The 23,924-nt window shown below is 42.3% G+C and overlaps 1 protein-coding gene across 1 annotated transcript in view; it reads right to left on the bottom strand.

Moving 5' to 3' along the window:
• Nucleotides 1–23,924, bottom strand: part of LOC128688246 (protein amalgam-like) — a 696,845-nt gene that overhangs the window by 87,042 nt on the left and 585,879 nt on the right. The window contains exon 2 of the mRNA XM_070086552.1: nucleotides 17,450–17,619. Within this exon, the coding sequence (XP_069942653.1) occupies nucleotides 17,450–17,619 (170 nt within the window). The remainder of the gene's footprint in view (nucleotides 1–17,449; nucleotides 17,620–23,924) is intronic.

Below are 23,924 nucleotides of genomic sequence, written 5' to 3'. Positions count from 1 at the left end.
CCTGCAATGGAGGTGGAGTGAATGTTGCCAGTGTGTAACCTGGAGTGGAGGTGGAGTGAATGATACCAGTGTGTAACCTGGAGTGGAGGTGGAGTGAATATTACCAGTGCGTAACCTGGAGTGGAGGTGGAGTGAATGTTCCAGTGTGGAACCTGGAGTGGAGGTGGACTGAATGTTCCAGTGTGGAACCTGGAGTGGAGGTGGAGTGAATGTTCCAGTGTGTAACCTGGAGTGGAGGTGGAGTGCATGTTACCAGTGCGTAACCTGGAGTGGAGGTGGAGTGAATGTTACCAGTGTGTAACCTGGAGTGGAGGTGGAGTGAATGTTACCAGTGTGTAACCTGGAGTGGAGGTGGAGTGAATGTTACCAGTGTGTAACCTGGAGTGGAGGTGGAGTGAATGTTGCCAGTGTGTAACCTGGAGTGGAGGTGGAGTGAATGTTGCCAGTGTGTAACCTGGAGTGGAGGTGGAGTGAATGTTACCAGTGTGTAACCTGGAGTGGAGGTGGAGTGAACATTGTCAGTGTGTAGCCTGGAATAGATGTGGAGTGAATGTTACCTGCATGTAACCTGGAGTGGAGGTGGAGTGAATGTTACCAATGTGATATTATGAGTGAAAGCAGAGTGAACTTATGAAGCAAGAAACTTAGAATAAACAAAAGTCGCTGACGCTTACAATTTCTTTTGATAAAATTCTTCAGAAGAGACTAGAGGCATTATATCGCATGGAATGAAAAGGCTGACTTATCAGTGACTTTCAAATAATATATCAATGCTGCAGTGAAGCCTTGGTAATTATATATATATATATATATATATATATATATATATATATTTATATATATATTTATATATATATATATATATATTTATATATATATTTATATATATATTTATATATATATATATATATATTTATTTATTTTTTTTTTCAACAAGTCGGCCGTCTCCCACCGAGGCAGGGTGACCCAAAAAAGAAAGAAAATCCCCAAAAAGAAAATACTTTCATCATTCAACACTTTCACCACACTCGCACATTATCACTGTTTTTGCAGAGGTGCTCAGAATACAACAGTTTAGAAGCATACACATATAAAGATACACAACATATCCCTCCAAACTGCCAATATCCCAAACCTCTCCTTTAAAGTGCAGGCATTGTACTTCCCATTTCCAGGACTCAAGTCCGACTATATGAAAATAACCGGTTTCCCTGAAATCCCTTCACTAAATATTACCCTGCTCACACTCCAACAGATCGTCAGGTCCCAAGTACCATTCGTCTCCATTCACTCCTATCTAACACGCTCACGCACGCTAGCCAATAATAACACAACAAAAAGCAACTGTATGAATGATCACCCGGTCTAGTGCCAGACACACATTTCCCCACTTTTCAAAAATCTAAACTTACTTAATTTTTTTTTTTTTTTTCAACAAGTCGGTCGTCTCCCACCGAGGCAGGGTGACCCAAAAAAGAAAGAAAATCCCCAAAAAGAAAATACTTTCATCATCATTCAACACTTTCACCACACTCACACATTATCACTGCTTTTGCAGAGGTGCTCAGAATACAACAGCTTAGAAGCATATACGTATAAAGATACACAACATATCCCTCCAAACTGCCAATATATATATATATATATATATATATATATATATATATATATATATATATATATATATTATTTTATTTTATTATCACACTGGCCGATTCCCACCAAGGCAGGGTGGCCCGAAAAAGAAAAACTTTCACCATCATTCGCTCCATCACTGTCTTGCCAGAAGGGTGCTTTACACTACAGTTTTTAAACTGCAACATTAACACCCCTCCTTCAGAGTGCAGGCACTGTACTTCCCATCTCCAGGACTCAAGTCCGGCCTGCCGGTTTCCCTGAATCCCTTCATAAATGTTACTTTGCTCACACTCCAACAGCACGTCAAGTATTAAAAACCATTTGTCTCCATTCACTCCTATCAAACACGCTCACGCATGCCTGCTGGAAGTCCAAGCCCCTCGCACACAAAACCTCCTTTACCCCCTCCCTCCAACCCTTCCTAGCCCGACCCCTACCCCGCCTTCCTTCCACTACAGACTGATACACTCTTGAAGTCATTCTGTTTCGCTCCATTCTCTCTACATGTCCGAACCACCTCAACAACCCTTCCTCAGCCCTCTGGACAACAGTTTTGGTAATCCCGCACCTCCTCCTAACTTCCAAACTACGAATTCTCTGCATTATATTCACACCACACATTGCCCTCAGACATGACATCTCCACTGCCTCCAGCCTTTTCCTCGCTGCAACATTCATCACCCACGCTTCACACCCATATAAGAGCGTTGGTAAAACTATACTCTCATACATTCCCCTGTTTGCCTCCAAGGACAAAGTTCTTTGTCTCCACAGACTCCTAAGTGCACCACTCACTCTTTTTCCCTCATCAATTCTATGATTCACCTCATCTTTCATAGACCCATCCGCTGACACGTCCACTCCCAAATATCTGAATACATTCACCTCCTCCATACTCTCTCCCTCCAATCTGATATCCAATCTTTCATCTACCAATACATAATCCAACAAACTACTGTCATTTCGCCCTACATCATATCGTGTATACTTATTTATCCTCTATTTCTTAAAATATGTATTACCTATAACTAAACCCCTTTCTATACAAAGTTCAATCAAAGGGCTCCCATTATCATTTACACCTGGCACCCCAAACTTACCTACCACACCCTCTCTAAAAGTTTCTCCTACTTTAGCATTCAGGTCCCCTACCACAATTACTCTCTCACTTGGTTCAAAGGCTCCTATACATTCACTTAACATCTCCCAAAATCTCTCTCTCTCCTCTGCATTCCTCTCTTCTCCAGGTGCATACACGCTTATTATGACCCACTTCTCGCATCCAACCTTTACTTTAATCCACATAATTCTTGAATTTACACATTCATATTCTCTTTTCTCCTTCCATAACTGATCATTTAACATTACTGCTACCCTTTCCTTTGCTCTAACTCTCTCAGATACTCCAGATTTAATCCCATTTATTTCCCCCCAATGGCCGATTCCCACCAAGGCAGGGTGGCCCGAAAAAGAAAAACTTTCACCATCATTCACTCCATCACTGTCTTGCCAGAAGGGTGCTTTACACTACAGCTTTTAAACTGCAACATTAACACCCCTCCTTCAGAGTGCAGGCACTGTACTTCCCATCTCCAGGACTCAAGTCCGGCCTGCCGGTTTCCCTGAACCCCTTCATAAATGTTACTTTGCTAGGCCGACCCCTACCCCGCCTTCCTTCCACTACAGACTGATACACTATGAAGTCATTCTGTTTCGCTCCATTCGCTCTACATGTCCGAACCACCTCAACAACCCTTCCTCAGCCCTCTGGACAACAGTTTTGGTAATCCCGCACCTCCTCCTAACTTCCAAACTACGAATTCTCTGCATTATATTCACACCACACATTGCCCTCAGACATGACATCTCCACTGCCTCCAGCCTTCTCCTCGCTGCAACATTCGTCACCCATGCTTCACACCCATATAAGAGTGTTGGTAAAACTATACTCTCATACATTCCCCTCTTTGCCTCCAAGGACAAAGTTCTTTGTCTCCACAGACTCCTAAGTGCACCACTCACCCTTTTCCCCTCATCAATTCTATGGTTCACCTCATCCTTCATAGACCCATCCGCTGACACGTCCATTCCCAAATATCTGAATACATTCACCTCCTCCATACTCTCTCCCTCCAATCTGATATCCAATCTTTCATCACCTAATATTTTTGTTATCCTCATAACCTTACTCTTTCCTGTATTCACTTTTAATTTTCTTCTTTTGCACACCCTACCAAATTCATCCACCAATCTCTGCAACTTCTCTTCAGAATCTCCCAAGAGCACAGTGTCATCAGCAAAGAGCAACTGTGACAACTCCCACTTTGTGTGATTCCTTACCTTTTAACTCCACGCCTCTTGTCAAGACCCTCGCATTTACTTCTCTTACAACCCCATCTATAAATATATTAAACAACCAAGGTGACATCACACTTCCCTGTCTAAGGCCTACTTTTACTGGGAAATAATTTCCCTCTTTCCTATGTACTCTAACTTGAGCCTCACCATCCTCGTAAAAACTCTTCACTGCTTTCAGTAACCTACCTCCTACACCATACACCTGCAACATCTGCCACATTGCCCCCCTATCCACCCTGTCATACGCCTTTTCCAAATCCATAAATGCCACAAAGACCTCTTTAGCCTTATCTAAATACTGTTCACTTATATGTTTCACTGTAAACACCTGGTCCACACACCCCCTACCTTTCCTAAAGCCTCCTTGTTCATCTGCTATCCTATTCTCAGTTTTACTTTTAATTCTTTCAATAATAACTCTACCATACACTTTACCAGGTATACTCAACAGACTTATCCCCCTATAATTTTTGCACTCTCTTTTGTCCCCTTTGCCTTTATACAAAGGAACTATGCATGCTTTCTGCCAGTCCCTAGGTACCTTACCCTCTTCCATACATTTATTAAATAATTGCACCAACCACTCCAAAACTATATCCCCACCTGCTTTTAACATTTCTATCTTTATCCCATCAATCCCGGCTGCCTTACCCCCTTTCATTTTACCTACTGCCTCACGAACTTCCCCCACACTCACAACTGGCTCTTCCTCACTCCTACAAGATGTTATTCCTCCTTGCCCTATACACGAAATCACAGCTTCCCTATCTTCATCAACATTTAACAATTCCTCAAAATATTCCCTCCATCTTCCCAATACCTCTAACTCTCCATTTAATAACTCTCCTCTCCTATTTTTAACTGACAAATCCATTTGTTCTCTAGGCTTCCTTAACTTGTTAATCTCACTCCAAAACTTTTTCTTATTTTCAACAAAATTTGTTGATAACATCTCACCCACTCTCTCATTTGCTCTCTTTTTACATTGCTTCACCACTCTCTTAACACCTCTCTTTTTCTCCATATACTCTTCCCTCCTTGCATCACTTCTACTTTGTAAAAACTTCTCATATGCTAACTTTTTCTCCCTTACTACTCTCTTTACATCATCATTCCACCAATCGCTCCTCTTCCCTCCCGCACCCACTTTCTTGTAACCACAAACTTCTGCTGAACACTCTAACACTACATTTTTAAACCTACCCCATACCTCTTCGACCCCATTGCCTATGCTCTCATTAGCCCATCTATCCTCCAATAGTTGTTTATATCTTTCCCTATCTTGCTCCTCTTTTAGTTTATAAACCTATATATATATATATATATATATATATATATATATATATATATATATATATATATATATATATATATATATATATAATGTCTAGTATTAAGTCCGGACTCCTATTGCTCATACTCCATGACATACGATTTCAGATGTCTCTCACCACCGAGAAAACATTGCTTGCTTGATTTAAGTCTGCCATACATAGAGAACCTTGTCAACTTTCTTGACATTGTGGGGATGACTGGTGCAAGCGACCACAAATATGTCACAGTTGATTGTGAGTATATCAGTATGGGGTGCCAAAATTCCTCTTCGTTGATTGTAAGTTTGAAGGTAAGGATAATTCAGTGAGGGGCGCCAGAATTACGTTCTGTAAACTACAAGGGACTCGTACACAAATAACCTGCACATAGGAAAGAGAAGCTTATGACGGCGTATCGGTCTGACTTGGACCATTTACAAGTCACACTAAAACACCAAGTATGTATTTATAATGTTCACCAAGACAGAGGTCCTGGCACGGGTCTTTATGTTGCGATGACACGTCTTTGGCTCCCGAAAGAGTAAGGGTTTTGCAATGTTGCATCGTATGCTGCTCAAGTACTGTTCTACACAGTTTATCTGGTGCGTCTCATAAGCGACAACGCCGTCTATAATATGAACATTGAATCATATACATGTACATGCTGGACGCATTATACACGTATACTCAGAAAAATGCATATGCATTCATGCTCTCCTAACTGTAGACACTCTAGCGAGGAGGAGGATATGTCGTTATCACGGGCAACAGTTTGTCTGGGACGTTGACTCCATGGTGCACTACGGTAACCGCAGTCTTCTCTGGGTCTTCCTCGGGAAGGGACGTCAGTGTTAGTTGCCTGCGGAGTGTTTCAATAACTGGCACTCTAAGAGATAGTGTGATAGGGGGCGCTGGACAAGGTGCTAGCAGTTTTGGCACATCTCTGCCTTGTCTACCATCATCTTGGCTGTGGGAAAGCCCAAACGAAGCCCATGGATGGCGGTATACTGCTCTCTGGACCAGCTTTTATCATATGGAGGGGGTTCTCACTGAGTCTCTGCTCGGTACCACTGTTGAGATGGGGTGTGCCCATGAGGACAGTATATCAGAGGTATGCCTATGATAGCAGAAGATCAGAGGTGTGCAGATGACGGCAGTAGATCAGAGATGCACCAATGACAGCAGTAGATCAGAGATATGTCCATGACAGCACTTAGGTGTACCCATGAGAACAGTAGATCAGAGGTGTGCCCATAAAATCAGTAGAGCAGAAGTGTGCCCATGACAGCAGTAGAGAAGAGGTGTGCCCATGAGAGCAGTAGAACAGAGGTGTGTCCACGACAGCAGTAGAGAAGAGGTGCGCCCATAACAGCAGTAGATCAGAGGTGTGTCCATGAGAACAGCAGAGCAGAGGTGTGCCCATAAGAGCAGTAGAGAAAAGGTGTGCTCATGAGAGCAGTAGATCAGAGGTGTGCCCACGACAGCGGTAGAGGTGTGCCCATAACAGCAGTAGAGAAGAGGTGTGCACATGAGAGCAGTAGAGTAGAGGTGTGCCCATGAGAACCGTAGAGAAGAGGTATGCCTATAAAAACAGCGGAGCTGATTTGTGCCCTTGAGAACAGTAGAGCAGAGGTGTGCACATGAGAACACTAGATCAGAAGTGTGTCCATGAGAACAGTAGAGCAGAGGTGTGCCTTTGAGAACAGAGCAGAGGTCTGCCCTTGAGAACAGTAGAGCAGAGGTGTGTACATGAGAACAGTAGAGCAGAGGCATGCCTATAAAAACAGCAGACCAGAGGTATGCCCTCGAGAACAGTAGAGGAGAGGTGTGCACATGAGAACAATAGATCAGAGGTGTGCCCATGAGAACAGTAGAGCAGGTGTACCGATGAGAAAAGTACAGCAGAGGTGTTTCCTTGAGAACAGTAGAGCAGAGGTGTGTACATTAGAACAGTAGATCAGAGGTGTGTCCCTGAGAACAGTAGATCAGAGGTTTGCCTTTGAGAACAGAGCAGAGGTCTGCCCTTGAGAACAGTAGAGCAGAGGTGTGTGCATGAGAACAGTAGAGCTGAGGTGTGCCCTTGAGAACAGTAGAGCTGAGGTGTGCCCATGAGAACAGTAAATTAGAGGTGTGCCCATGAGAGCAGTAGAGATGACGTGTGCATATGAGAATAGTAGATCAGAGGTGTGCCCATGAGAGCAGTAGATCAGAGGTGTGACTATGATAGCAGAAGATCAAAGGTGTGCGCATAACGGCAGTAGATCAGAGATGTGCCCATGACAGCAGTAGAGTAGAGTTGTGCCCATGACAGCAGTAGATCAGAGGTGTGCCCATGAGAACAACAGATCATAGGTGTGCCTAATGGAGCAGTAGATCAGAGTGTGATGTAGTGCTTGTAAGGTCACTAAGGCAGACCTAACAGTAAATTGTCACACACCTTGTCTTGGCAAATAGCTGTCAGACACGCCTTTCGGTTGAACTGGCGACAGGTGTAACATGTGGTTTACGCTTTATGGGGAAGGAGGGGGTTGCTTTAAGGACCATATAAGCTCAAAGAAACAGCTAGAGAGGGAGAGAGGTTGGTGACAGGTCTGGTGAGCGAGAGCCCTGGACAGCCATATGTGTAGTGAACCACGCATTGCGAATCTCGAGCCTGCTGGTCGGTGAATTAAGAGGGAGTACAAGTCCTTGTTACTGATAACATCTACCCTTCCCCCTGGTAATAAGTCTCATAGGTCAATTGTTATATTATGTAATTTTCCAACAGGATATATTATATTCTCGCTCTTTATGTTATTAAGTAAACTATAGCTATAGTTCCCATTTTTATTTGTACCCTCTTATGCTATTCTCTATTCTGTTAAGCACTGAGATAACACAGGAGACGTGCTCGCTTGCTGGGATACCTCAGGCTGAGTGGGAAAAGGTCTCACAAGAGGTGTGCCCATAACAACAGTAGTTCTGAAGTGTGCCCACGACAGCAGTAGATCAGAGGTATGCCCATGACAGCAACAGAGCAGAGGTGTGCTCCTGAGAACAGTAGATCAAAAGTGTGCCCATGAGAACAGTAGATCACAGGTGTGCCCATGAGAGCAGTAGAGCAGAGATGTGCCCATGAAAACAGTAGATCAGAGGTGTGCCCATGAGAACAGTAGAGCAGAGGTGTGCCCATGACAGGAGTAGAGCAAAGGTGTGCCCATGACAGCAGTAGATCAGAGGTGTGTCCATGACAGCAGTAGATCAGAGGTGTGCCCATGACAGCAGTAGATCAAAGGTGTGCCCATGACAGCAGTAGATCAGAGGTGTGCCCATGACAGCAGTAGATCAGAGGTGTGCCCATGACAACAGTAGATAAAAGGTATGCCCATGACAGCAGTAGATCAGTGGTGTGCCCATGACAGCAATACATGAGAGGTGTTCCCATGACAACAATAGATCAGAGATGTGCCCATGACAGCAGCAGATCAGAGGTGTGCCCATGGCAGCAGTAGAGTAGAGGTGTGCCCATGAGAGGGAGTAGATCAAAGGTGTGCCCATGACAGCAGTAGATCAGAGGTGTGCCCATGACAGCAGTAGATCAGAGGTGTGCCCATGACAACAGTAGATAAAAGGTGTGCCCATGACAGCAGTAGAGCAGTGGTGTGCCCATGACAGCAATACATCAGAGGTGTTCCCATGACAGCAATAGATCAGAGATGTGCCCATGACAGCAGCAGATCAGAGGTGTGCCCATGACAGCAGTAGAGTAGAGGTGTGCCCATGACAACAGTAGATAAAAGGTGTGCCCATGACAGCAGTAGAGCAGTGGTGTGCCCATGACAACAGTAGATAAAAGGTGTGCCTATGACAGCAGTAGATCAGAGGTGTGCCCATGAGAGGAGTAGATCAGAGGTGTGCCCATGAGACGAGTAGATCAGAGGTGTGCCCATGACAGCAATACATCAGAGGTGTTCCCATGACAGCAATAGATCAGAGATGTGCCTATGACAGCAGTAGATCAGAGGTGTGGCCATGAGTGGAGTAGATCAAAGGTGTGCCCACGACAGCAGTAGATCAGAGGTGTGTCAATGACAGCAGTAGATCAGAGGTGTGCCCATGAGAGGAGTAGATAAATGGTGTGCCCATGAGAGGAGTAGATCAGAGGTGTGCCCATGGCAGCAGTAGATCAGAGGTGTGCCCATGACAGCAGTAGATCAGAGGTGTGCCCATGACAGCAGTAGATCAGAGGTGTGCCCATGAGAGGAGTAGATCAAAGGTGTGCCCATGACAGCAGTAGATCAGAGGTGTGTCAATGACAGCAGTAGATCAGAGGTGTGCCCATGAGAGGAGTAGATAAATGGTGTGCCCATGAGAGGAGTAGATCAGAGGTGTGCCCATGGCAGCAGTAGATCAGAGGTGTGCCCATGACAGCAGTAGATCAGAGGTGTGCCCATGACAGCAGTAGATAAAAGGTGTGCCCATGACAGCAGTAGAGCAGTGGTGTGTCCATGACAGCAATACATCAGAGGTGTTCCCATGACAGCAATAGATCAGAGATGTGCCCATGACAGCAGTAGATCAGAGGTGTGCCCATGACAGCAGTAGATTAGAGATGTGCCCATGAGAGGAGTAGATCAAAGGTGTGCCCATGACAGCAGTAGATCAGAGGTGTGCCCATGACAGCAGTAGATCAGAGGTGTGCCCATGACAGCAGTAGATCAGAGGTGTGCCCATGACAGCAGTAGATCAGAGGTGTGCCCATGACAGCAGTAGATCAGAGATGTGCCCATGAGAGGAGTAGATCAAAGGTGTGCCCATGACAGCAGTAGATCAGAGGTGTGCCCATGACAGCAGTAGATAAAAGGTGTGCCCATGACAGCAGTAGAGCAGTGGTGTGTCCATGACAGCAATACATCAGAGGTGTTCCCATGACAGCAATAGATCAGAGATGTGCCCATGACAGCAGTAGATCAGAGGTGTGCCCATGACAGCAGTAGATCAGAGGTGTGCCCATGACAGCAGTAGATCAGAGGTGTGCCCATGACAGCAGTAGATCAAAGGTGTGCCCATGACAACAGTAGATAAAAGGTGTGCCGATGACAGCAGTAGAGCAGGGGTGTGCCATGACAACAGTAGATAAAAGGTGTGCCCATGGCAGCAGTAGATCAGAGGTGTGCCCATGACAGCAGTAGATCAGAGGTGTGCCCATGACAGCAGTAAAGCAGAGGTATGCCCATGACGACAGTAAATAAAAGGTGTGCCCATGACAGAAGTAGAGCAGTGGTGTGCCCATGACAACAGTTGATAAAAGGTGTGCCCATGACAGCAGTAGAACAGAGGTGTGCCCATGACAACTGTAGATAAAAGGTGTGCCCATGACAGCAGTAGAGCAGTGGTGTGCCCATGACAGCAGTAGAGCAGTGGTGTGCCCATGACAACAGTAGATAAAAGGTGTGCCCATGACAGCAGTAGAGCAGAGGTGTGCCCATGGCAGCAACACATCAGAGGTGTTCTCATGACAGCAATAGATCAGAGATGTGCCCATGACAGCAGTAGACCAAAGGTGTGCCCATTACAGCAGCAGATCAGAGGTGTGCCCATGACAGCAGTAGAGCAGAAGTGAACATATGAGAGCAGTAGATCAGAGGTGTGCCCATGAGAACAGTAGATCAGAGGTGTGCACATGAGAACAGTAGAGCAGAGGTGTGCCCATAGGAAAAGTAGAGCAAAGGTGTGCACTTGAGAACACAAGAACAGAGGTCTGCCCTTGAGAACAGTAGAGCAGAGGTGTGCTAATGAGAACAGTAGAGGAGAGGTGTGCACATGAGAAGATTACAGCATAGGTGTGCCTATAAAACAGCAGAGCGGAGGTGTGCCCTTGAGAACGGTGTGAGCAGAGGTATATCCTTGAGAACAGTAGAGCAGAGGTGTGCTCGTGAGAACAGTAGATTAGCGGTGTGTCCTTGAGAACAGTAGAGCAGAGGTGTGCACATGAGTATAGTACAGCAGAGGTGTGAGCATGAGAACAGTAGATCAGAGGTGTGTTGGTAAGAACAGACAGCAGAGCAGATGTGTGCAAATAAGAGCAGCTGACAGTAGAGCAGAGGTGCGCTGGTAAGAGCAAGCAATAGAGCTATGGTGTACTGGTAAGGGCAGACAGTAGAGCACAGGTGTGCTGGTAAGAGAAGAGAGTAGAGCACAGGTGTGTTGGTAATAACAGACAGTAGAGCACAGGTGTGCTGGTAAGAGCAGACAGTAGAGCAGAGGTGTGCTGCTAAGAACAAACAGTAGAGCAAATGTGTGTTGGTAAGGGAAGACAGTAGAGCAGAGATGTCCGGTAAGAATAGACAGTAGAGCAGAGGTGTTCTGGTAAGAACAGACAGTAGAGCACAGGTGTGCTGGTAATAAGAGACAGTAGAGCACAGGTGTGCTGGTAAGAACAGACAGTAGAGCAGAGGTGTGCTGGTAAGAAAAGACAGTAGAGCACAGGTGTGCTGTTAATAACAGACAGTAGAGCACAGGTGTTCTGGTAAGAACAGACAGTAGAGCAGAGGTGTGCTGGTAAGAAAAGACAGTAGAGCACAGGTGTGCTGTTAATAACAGACAGTAGAGCACAGGTGTGCTGGTAAGAGCAGACAGTAGAGCAGAGATGTACTGGTATGAACAGACAGTGGAGCAGACGTGTGCTGCTAAGAGCAGACAGAAGAGCACAGGTGTCCTGGTAGGAGCAGACTAGTGGGAGCACTCCAGGGCAGCAGCTACTAGCCAATGTAGACCTTACCCAGATAATTGGACAATTAGTTGCATGTTACATGTAGGACAGGTGCAGCAATTAGTTCAAGAATAATTCAATTATATGCTCTGAGAAACATTAATTATGTGAGCTCTTCTCACTCTGATTTAAATATTTCCTGCTAATTTAACGCATTCTGAGTAAACCAAAAGCTAAAAAATACATTAAATCTCCATTTATTTGTAAAGTAAATAACAGACAGGTTGCAGTAAAATCTTTTAATGGGACAACGTTTGTGTCTGTGTAGATCTTTATCAAGTAATAATGAAGTTCTACTCAGAATGAAACATTGGCTCATTATCAGTGTGTTAAGCAATACTTGTCTGTAATTCACGATTGCCGGCAGTATGCCATTTGGATCGTGCTTTTAAGAAGAAAATCTTACTATCATGTTTGAAAGTATTAACGGTGTTGCTCAACTGTTTTTCAATATAAAATTTGTTAGTCACAACAGTAATACCAAACAACAATACACTAAGAGCAGGAGTAATACCAGGCTCAAGTGTACACTGGCGGCAACAATAATACCAGATACAAGCACACACTAACAGCAGTAGTAAAAGGACAACCATACCACGGGCGGGGTTAAAACCCGTGATCAGAGAGTTATAAAACTTCCCCCTCCTGTTTATTTGGCTTATGTTGCTGCTATTTTTTGCCTTTTGCTCCCATTACTTGTATGATGAGGTGATCTGAACCATCCAAAGAGGATTGGACCAGCAGTTGAATCTTCTGTCGAACCACCAAGTGCCACATTGGCTCAAAGCTATTTGGCAGTAGAAGTATTACCTGAGGTCACATTTTGTCCAGGAGTGTTGACCGCTAGTGCACAATTTTTGGTGTTCTTGTCAGTTTATCCAAATGCTGCTAATATCTCTGGCATTCCGTCTAAATACGTGGTGTTGCTAAGCCTTGCTTAGTTTGTTCTGGGATTGCTATCTTGGGACTGTGGCCTAAGCTGCGCACAGCACTACTTTTTAAATTTCAACCTTTCCTGGTTCCTTTGGGACAAGGAATCCTGACAACCTCTACACATACATAGTTCATGGCAACTACCCAAGGCTAGAGGCAACCGGGAACTCGCTCACTGATGCTGGCCCTGGCCCTGATAATGCACTAATTTTGGAAGGCGACTAATGTGTTGGTGCAGGCCATCAAGCGGGACTTTAGAGTGGACCACACACCCAGGTATATTTTAGTTAGGCTGGAGTCGGGCATTGAGTTTAAATGTTTGAAGAGACACTTAAAAGAAAAATGTTGAGAGATCTTGCAACCTATTATTCCCCAGATACCAAACATCAGACTTATGATAAAGACAAATTATTAAGCAGGCTTCTGACTTTCTACTGTATCGTGGTGGCCCAGTGGAGAATGTTGCCCACTGGATGACCAAGCATGGACTTATGAGTACATGCTTAGTTGCAGGGTTTCATTCCAGAGGATTAAGAGGGAGATAAATTCGAATTCGCTGGTTCTCACGTTCAGCCAAATGAATCATTCCATATTCATGAAACTTGGGTGGAGAGATCTAGATGTTAAGCTTCATGTTCCCTAGTGAATGCAATTCTTCAAGTGCAGAAAGTTCATCCACCAGAAGACCAAGAATTCGCATTATGTTTGAGCACGATTTAATACTGTTTAGTCCTCTATTAGGGTTTTTTTCATCACAACTTATGGACTCTCACAAAACATAAGATCAGCCAGGTTGCAAATGATATGCCCTCCTATTGGCCTCTGCAAAACATGTTTCCTCCATATAAACACAGCGCTGCAGCGCAGCACTCCTCGTCTAGTGCACCATTCACGCTTTGTGAGATTCCTCAGATGTGACACAAAAAAAATAGTATTTTAGCTTTAGCTACAGCATCGCTGCTGTTGTGGGGGTCGTCCTCAATGAGACTCGTCCTGTTAAGTTTCCAGGCGCTCTGATAAAGCCATCACATGTACAAGCGATTATCGTCCCACCTCTGCTGTCATCTCCAATGTGGCTCACAGTCTGGTGGGAGTTTCTTAGGGTGGTAGGCTATGGGGGTGCCCCTGTCCAGGGGGGGAAATAGTAGAAACACATGGTGACAAGGAGGAGCATCCTGCTTTCTCATGGATCACTTAACCCCTACCATGAGAAGGTGCTTTCACTGCTGCCTCCTGCTGGGACTAGTTCATATGGGGTGGCTGGTGATGGGTGCCCGTCTAGTACCGCATTCATGACTTCTTCCATGCCTCTGGCACTGGATCCAATTCTTATATCTAATGACAATGGAAAGGATCAGAAAAAGAACACAAGGGGTTCAAATCACACCCAGGTGTGCTGATCTTCTGCTTCTAGCGCTGTATAACCCTTGTGGGTTTAGCGCTTAGTTCTGATTATATTATTATTATTATTCCTGTAGCTGTTGCAGTGTTGTAGATACTCCATCTTCCAAAGGATCTTCGACGTTCTCTGGCTCTAAGAAACAGAAGAGTGAAATGATGTCTTCTCAAAAATCTGGGGATTGTTGGTCATGTTTCTAGCTGGGATGATGTATCTGTGTACAGCCTCACAAGAAGACGCCTTATCCCTCCCTGAGGAATTCATTTGAAAGATGAACCTCAGGGAGGGAACCTCCCCCTCCCCCACCACCACCACAACCACCATCCATTTTGAGCCTTGGGAGGACTGACATTTTTCTAGATAACTCTATGATCAAATGCATGGCCGCAAAAGTATACCAGAAAGACATTCCCTGTAGTGCTCCTAAGATCGTTGCCAAGGAGGGGGCTCGCTAGACCTATTTTAGCTTGGCGTTCTATCTCATGCACTGGAACTCTCGAGACATTGGCCTCATCTTGAAGGCATTTGTGTCCTCGTTCGGTACTATATACTTTCTGCTCTGTGTTTTGAAGAGACTAAATATGGACCAGCGGAGTTGTTCCTAATTCCAGGTTTGGTTTTAACGTATCTTCAACCCTTCCCGGGGCTTAGGTATGTTGGTCCATGTTCCTATCCATCTCAGTGAGGTTCGCTTGTGCTCCACATTGTGGATTTTGGTATTCCGTGTGAGGCTACAAGGAAACCTGACGTTGTGCTTGCATTTTCATCCAAATTTTATTTACGTTTAATAAGGGCAGCGAAAGCTGGAATTCTTCGGTCAGGTAGCTCGTTGTTAAGTCTGTTTGATTGTTAATAGAGCAATACTATACCAGAGAGCGTTGGGCATCAAACGCAAGGCATATTGAAAGGAAGGGCCTGTTTCTTGAGTCCGTTATGTGGAGATGATTAACTCCCACTTTCCTCCTGTACGTATATGGAATAAGGTCAGAAAGATGTCTGTAGAGTACTTCCTGAGCCCACTGCTCAGTCTTCCCCATCGTGGACGGTTGCCGGGCGACTATACTAAGGTGCACAACCTTTTTGCTGAATGCTTATTATCTGTCTCAAGTCTCAAGCATAAGGAGCTACAGTCCTAAGTTCAAGGTCTGGAGGCTTAAGGAGACTGGTTTTTTTTTCCATTATGAAGGACACTTGGAAGCTTCATCAGCCTTTGGTAGAATAGAGAAATTAGAGTCTAGCACGTCGTCGTCGTACTACATGACTCTAGAAAAGGATGGAGTCCATTATAACATTTTGCGGTGCCCTCCTCCTCTCTCCCTACCTTTTTAATGTGAAACATTTAAATTTAGACTGACAAACGAGATTCAATACTCAGAGCACTGAATGATCCAAAAGTCAAAGTGCTCTTCATATATGAAAAATCCCTATATACCCGACACGTAGTAGCAATGAGAAACACAAATATACACTATAAGGAACAGTAACAAGTGAACACTATCTGCTCCATTTATTATCAGCAGAAGAAAATGCCAGAAGTATGCATTAAGAGCTGTAACAGTACCAGTTAAAAGAACATAATGAACTGCAGTAATAACATTGGTCAACTAAACTTTTTTTTTTACGTTGCCAAAGATATTTGAACGTAATTAGGGTATTTTGGGGTTGTTGAATTCGAAAATGGCAATAGGGTTTTCAGATTGACTCCAGTTAGTGAGATATTTCATACCTACCCTCAGGTAATAGAGAACTTAGCCATAATGCATGTATATGAATATGCTGTGACAATTTGTATATACAAATAGTCTCAGTAAATACTAGGATTTTATTTATTTATTGAATATTTAACGAAAGGAGTTTTATCAACAACGACCATGTGACGATATTGTAACCTTTATTTTGTTATATTTTCCAAGGAAACGAGTTCCTCACTACATTTGTGGCTAATACTCTTTGCAAAAACAAATAAAAACATCACAAATTTTATAAAACAAGCTTATCTTGGAGAACTAGGCAAGTCTTGGGCACCTCATATGGTTTGCAAAACCTGTGTGAAATGCTTACGACAGTCTGGAGAGAGCCGAAAGACCACCAGGACAATTATTTCTGTATGGTGAATGTGAAAGGTTTCATTTGATTCAATATGAAAGTCAAGTGGGAATATCCTGATTTGGAGTCAGCAAGGAGACCTGTGCCACACAGTGAAGACGTTACCATACCAATGCTCACAACACTGCATTACCTTCCATTGTCAGATGTTGAAGAAACTCAGAGTTTAGGATGTAACACATATGATAACAGTAGAAGTGAATATGACGTAAGCATTTCAACACTGCAGCAGATCTCCCAAGACCTCACTCTGTCAAAGCAAGCATCTGAACTTTTAGCATCCAAACTAAAAGAAAAGAACTGTCTACAACAAGAAGTTAAAATAACAGCTTATCGGACAAAAGAGGTTGAACTCCCTTACTTCAGCTAAGATGAAGAGTTTGTATACTGGAATAATACCCCTGGACTTCTTCATCGAATGGGACTTGAATATCGACCAGGAGATTGGTGGCTGTTTATAGATATCTCCATTAGAAGCTTTAAATGTGTCTTATTGCAAAATGATAACCAATATGCATCTCTTCCAATCGCTCACTCAAGAAAATTTAAGGAATACGGAAATTTCAAAATGGTCCTGCAAAAGCTTTGCTATCATTAGCACAAAATGTTTTTTGTGTTAATCTGGAGATGGTAAACTTCTTGCTTGTTTTCATGATGTAAAAAATAATTTCAAAGCGATTTGTAATCTAGCCCCGCCTGATCAATATATTTTTCACATTTTTTAAGTTTTTCAATGGGATACCAAATTTCTCAAAAATTAGAACCAATCAAGCAAAACCGATGACAGATTCGCAGTCAGCACCACAAACGTACCCTAAAATTAGTGTCATATCACTGACCCGAAAATGAGTGTTGACCAGTGCAATAATACATATACGCTCCGTGACTCATACGGTGTTAGAGCTTCCACATGACTTTAATCATTATCATTTATGTATTAAAGATACTCACCGCACGGTCTCCCAGGTGTTTAACACGACAGTGTAAGTAAGCAGTCCTGCCGACGGCACCGATGACGCGGCTGTGGGTGGTGTTGTCGAAGTAAGGCTTGAGTAGCGGCTGGTCCCACATGGGTGCTGGCCGGGAGGGAGGCACGCGCTCCAAAATGCCTTCACCACCTGCTGAAAAAGTAAAAAAAGAATGTTTAATAACTCGCAAAGAGGATTACAAATCACGCCCACTCTTGAAAATATTATATTGCAAGATATTCTCATACAACGCTAATTTCCCCGCGAAATTCCTAGAGTCGGGTGGAAACGTTGGGCATGTTTCCTCACACCTTGTGGCCCTGTTTACCTAGCAGTAAGTGCTGTACCTGGGTGTTAGTCGACTGTTGTGGGTCGCATCCTAGTGGGTAGTAGCATAGAAGAGATAGACCTGGGCTTTGAAATGAGCTGCGGTATGATAACAGTTCTTAGCCTGAAAAACTGACTGGCTTAAAAAAAATAAAAAATCAGTTTTTAAGAGTTCATGCCATTAAAAAAAGTATTTTCTTTAACACTTAGAAATATATTTTCTTTAACATATAAAACATTAATATTTCATCACAGCATCAGACCAGGTGTGAGAATGGATTGAAATGTCAATATTTAGGTTGTGTGACAATGTTATCAAATATGCGTGTACTTGTATTCAGATTTTTGACTTGAAGGTCAAAGGGACAGAGTCGAGCCATGTGACCCTGCAATTAGTGCTTGTGTTTACCTGTGTACATAACGGGGCGCTAATTAAACTGATGTATGTATCGTGCTTTATAGGCAGAGTCGGGCAAACAAGCCGAATTGTCCTAAAAGTAGTTGTTTTCGAAAAATGATCTCATTCACTGATGCATTAATTTGTGAATTAAAACTGTGTATCAATGGTTAATGTTGCGCCAAAATTAAATTATCAGCCTCACCCAGCACTGCCAGAATGAACGTAATACAATATAGATTAATCCTATTAAACCAATTATTTACCTATCACTAGTTTAGCCTAAGAGACTAATTTATCTTGCTTCAAGGGTGATGAACAGGTTACATCAACTACCTCTCCGCCTCATCTACTACGTTCTCCGCCAGATGATTTGCTTGTAATCTACTGACGAAGTCTGCAATACAGACGAAGCGTTTTGTCAACAGAGAATCTAGTGTTGCCTATGTACATTACACCTTGTCAGTATTATATACCATTTGTAACATTATACCTGACTGACACTACAACACTATGATTTCTCGGTACCAGGATGTCATCAGCAACTCTATTACAAACAACTGATTAGTATGATCTGCTGCCATTAGTAGTCCCAGCTCAACGGTGACCTCATCTCCAAACTGCTACATCTCACTGTGCAGAGCATAAGCTTCTAGCCACTTGCTTCTGCATTTAGCAAAGCGATTTATTATCTTATTTTAAGAGTGATGGACTGATTACATCAGCTACATCTCCACCTCGTCGTCTACTTAGTTTTCCACCAGTGCTGATGTCACTGTGATCCTCTGACATTGCGTACAACATAGGCAAAACGTTCCCTTGGTAATGACTCCTAGTGTTGCCCATGTGTCTTACTCTAGTTATATGAGTATATTGAATGTGTATCTGAAACGTTACTGAACGCCACATTTAGTTCCACTGCGTACCGGATAGATGCAAAGCGAACCCATGATTCATCACGACTGCCATTATTCAAGAAGTACTCTTTGAAGGGGACTTCCCTTGCGCTAGTGAAGAAAGTATCAAACTCGACTGTCTCCCATATCCCAAGAGATGAATGACCCATATAGGTTTAGTGCTTTGATATAAATTGCAAGGGAAATAGCAAAGCATTTGTGTCGTACTGAAATAAGTGACGCACCATTTGCTGCTTGTTCTCCTGCTTGACGCCTGATGTTTGCTTGCTGTAAACCTTCATGTATGTTTCAGGGAGACGTGGTAAAGTACTGCAGACTCTAATACAGAGTTTGCAGGTTCGAGTCCTGCTGTAGACGTAGAGATAATGTCATATATATATATATATATATATATATATATATATATATATATATATATATATATATATATATATATATATATATATATATATATATATATATATGTCGTGCCGAATAGGCAGAACTTGCGATCTTGGCTTAAATAGCAACGCTCATCTTGCCATATAGGACAAGTGAAAATTTGTGTATGCAATAATTTCGCCAAAATCATTCTGAACCTAACAAAAAAAATATATTTCACTGCGTTTGTTTGGTATTAAATTATTGTAAACAAATCTAAAATATACTTACTTGGGTTAGGCTAAAATAAATTGCGCTTGTTATAATAAGGTTAGGTAAGTTTTCTAAGATTCTTTTGGTGCAAAATTAAAATTTTTTACATTAACATTAATGAAAAAAATATATCACTAAACGTATAAAAGAAAATTTCAGAAAGGACATAATTTTAAATGAGTTCTTGCTAATTGACCAGTTTTACATATTCGGCACGACATATATATATATATATATATATATATATATATATATATATATATATATATATATATATATATATATATATATATATATATATATATATAAAATGATCTTATTCACTTATACATTAATTTGTGAATTAAAACTGGCCAGGACTCGATCCTGAGTTCCAGTGCCCAGCCCTCTGAGAATAGGACACAGAACGCATCATTCTATCATCTGAACCACAAATTTTCAACACCAGGAGCTCAGTGGCACTGAGCGTGTTTTTCAATGATGCGAGAATGAATAAATAAATAAATATATATATATATATATATATATATATATATATATATATATATATATATATATATATATATATATATATATATATATATAGAGAGAGAGAGAGAGAGAGAGACAGTATGAATAAAACAATGAAAGCTATGCAAATCAATCTTATATTTAATATTTTGTTGCCCAGAAATAAATAGCAGCACAGATCAATTACAGCAGTACAGAACTTGTCTTCCGAAATATAATCCGTTTATTCTGAGATTAATCCCTTAAATTCTGTGTAACATTAAGCGACTGTGTCTCTGCTAAGCCTTATTGGATGTGAAAATTACCTGTTCTGGTGAGTAGTGTCTGGGAAAAATGGTCCTCGATTTGCAAATCCCATTAGGCAAATGTGAGGCAGCGAGGAGGTGACAAAGAGGGTGGTACCCGGCTGATGTGCCAGGCTCGGTCACCACCTCACTGGCTTCACCACCTCTCATGCCAGGCATTTCGCTTTTCTCATAGCAGCACTACTCTTCTACCTCCATACCCTCTCTCACAGTGTAGAACCTCCAGTATCTACCCCGTGCCCCTCTACACTCATTATAGAGCCACCCTCATTATTTATCATGCTACGCAAATAACCTGCACATAGGCGCGCATAACGGAGATAAAACACCTCAATTACTGGGAGCGCTTGAGGTTTCTAAACCTGTATTCCCTGGAACGCAGGAGGGAGAGATACATGATTATATACACCTGGAAAATCCTAGAGGGACTAGTACCAAACTTGCACACGAAAATCACTCACTACGAAAGCAAAAGACTTGGCAGACGATGCACCATCCCCCCAATGAAAAGCAGGGGTGTCACTAGCACGTTAAGAGACCATACAATAAGTGTCAGGGGCCCGAGACTGTTCAACTGCCTCCCAGCACACATAAGGGGGATTACCAACAGACCCCTGGCAGTCTTCAAGCTGGCACTGGACAAGCAACTAAAGTCAGTTCCTGATCAGCCGGGCTGTGGCTCGTACGTTGGTTTGCGTGCAGCCAGCAGCAACAGCCTGGTTGATCAGGCGCTGATCCACCAGGAGGCCTGGTCACAGACCGGGCCGCGGGGGCGTTGACCCCCGAAACTCTCTCCAGGTAAACTCCAGGTAATAGGAGAGAGGAGCTTACGGCGACGTGCGGGTTATTTGTGTATTGAAAATTAGACACATATGCAACATCTGGGTATCTTTAATGTATACATAATTTAAAGACAGTGGAACTATATACAACTATGTACAAAAAAGGCAGCCAATAACTGGTTACAACAAAAAAAAAAATTGAAAATTTAAGTCTTCAGGACTGCATTTTTTAAAATATGGTTGCACAATTATTTTTTCATAGAATTCCAAGTATATCAACGGTATGTTTAAGAAATGAATAGAAGAAAAGTTATAGGAAAACTAGAAAGGAAAAAATAAGCATTTTTACTAGTGAGTCTGGCAACTACCATCAGCTGACAAGTTCCACATATCAAATTCACTTGAAAACTTTTAATCACAGTCCAGGTGAGTGACATTATTACCTAACTATTAATTCTATAATATATACAAACAGTAGAAAAAAATATAGGACTATATAGGCTAAATATGTCAGTGGTAAATGTAAATTGTGTGGACCTGTGTGAATTTCTTAGGAAATTTTGAGTGAAGTGTTTAAACACAAGACAACACGCTGGGTTCTGCAGTGAGCTTCCATGAATGTTTTTACAGTTCTAGAAGCAGATTTAAGGGATGTAAGGATGAAGTTCTAGTTCCTAGGGAAGAGAATGGGAAATTATAATCTCATTAAGATAAGAATGGTAAGTCCTATGAGGATGGGAAATATGTTCGATGTTGTAGATGTTGTTAGAGGTTGTAGAGCAAGATAAAGAGTTAGAAATCGTGAATATAGACTTGAATAAGACATTCGATAAAGTTAATCACAAGACACTGATTAAGAAAGTAGCGGCACTTGGAACATAAGAGACCTTATCTCCTGGATCGAGGCATAACTGACCGATAGACAACCGAGTTTGCTTTTATGGGGAGAAATCGGAATGAGAACCTGTTACGAATGGTGTGCAACAGGGATCAGTTTTGGGACCCTTGTTTACAATCTGCATAAAAGATCCTGATGAGGAAATAATAGCGTCATAAGAAGTTTGCCGATGACGCTAAAATTGGCCGTCAAAAAATTTCTGATGTGGACACTGGAAAGCTACAAGATGACCTTGATAGGTTGTTGTTGTTGTGCTCGGAGAAGTGGCAGAGGCTGTTCTATGCAAATAACTGTAGGAAAAGAAAATAAATGACATTTATAAGCTAAACAATGTAGATCTACGTCAGAATAAATGTGAAAAAGATCTAGGAGATCTGGTTACCAGAAATTTAAACCCATAAGTGTTCACAACGAAATTGACAGAATTTTTAACTTCATATTAAGAAGTATAGCTAATAGAAGACCTAAGCTTTAACTTCAGCTTTATATATATTTAGTTCTACCTCATTTAAATTGCGCTGCACAGATCTGTTCTCGAAAATATACAGAAAAGGTTGACAAAAATGATTAAATGTATTTGAAACCTTTCCTACAGAAATGTACTGAAGACAATGAGCTTGTACTCCTTGGAAAGGTGTAGAATTATGGGAGATATAATCGAAGTGTACAAATCGTAAACAGGAATTAGTAAATGAGATATAAAAAGCGTGTTGAAAATGACTAACCAAGATAGAACTTGCAGCAATGAATTCTAGTTGGAGAAATTTATATTTAGAAAAAAAATATTGGGAAATACTCGTTTTGGAAAGGAGTGTTAGATGATTGGAGTAAACTAACAAATAGCTTCAATGATGTAAGAAATTTGGCTAGCTTTATATATAAGTTGGAGAGATACATGAGTGAGTGAGGATGGGTGTGAATTAGACCTGTTAAGCATGAGTCAGTATGCCTGCTGCAATGTTCCTTCCTTCCTACGTTCTTATGTAATACTCATCCTGTACTAGTAATTATCCTATTCCTACTACCACTACCACAACGTTATATCTGTTACTGCGGCAATCTCTTCCACTGTTATTGCTGATTTCTTTCTTGTGGCTTTTGCTGATTTTTTAACAGCTCATGTTATGGCTGTTTTTTTCTGATGCCTATTATTTCTGTCGCTACTATATTTTTTAATGTCACTGCTAATGCTGCTGGAGCAATTGTTGCTGCTACTGCGATTGTTGTAGCTGCTGCCATTATTGTTTTTTCGGATATTGCGGCTGCTGGAATTATTGCGACTGCTGCAGTTGTTGCAGGTGATGTTGTTAACTGAAGGAGTGCGTGGATTGAAGGCAGCACCAGCCAGTGAGGGACGACATACGAAGGTTGCGTCCTTGAGGATAGGAGTTGCGACATGTATATCTATTTACTATTAATGTTGAAGATATGCGTCTTGTTTTACAAATACCGCTCTTTTTTGATGTAGGAAAATAATTTAGGCCCCCAAAGACGGCACTGTCCATTTTCTCTTCATGGACCAATAACGTTGTAACGACCCCCACCTAATCTGTGCTAATAAACTTAACGATAACGTGGGACCACAGCCGTCAGACCTAACTCAGCAAAGGAAGTGAACCTAAACAATCTTGTGGTCAAAGCCGTTAAGCTTAACACAAGCGTGTAGTCACAGCCGTTAAGCTACCAAGC

Source organism: Cherax quadricarinatus, chromosome 19 (genome assembly GCF_038502225.1).
Source record: "Cherax quadricarinatus isolate ZL_2023a chromosome 19, ASM3850222v1, whole genome shotgun sequence".
Taxonomy (NCBI): domain Eukaryota; kingdom Metazoa; phylum Arthropoda; class Malacostraca; order Decapoda; family Parastacidae; genus Cherax; species Cherax quadricarinatus.
This window is presented reverse-complemented; position numbering and strand designations above follow the sequence as displayed.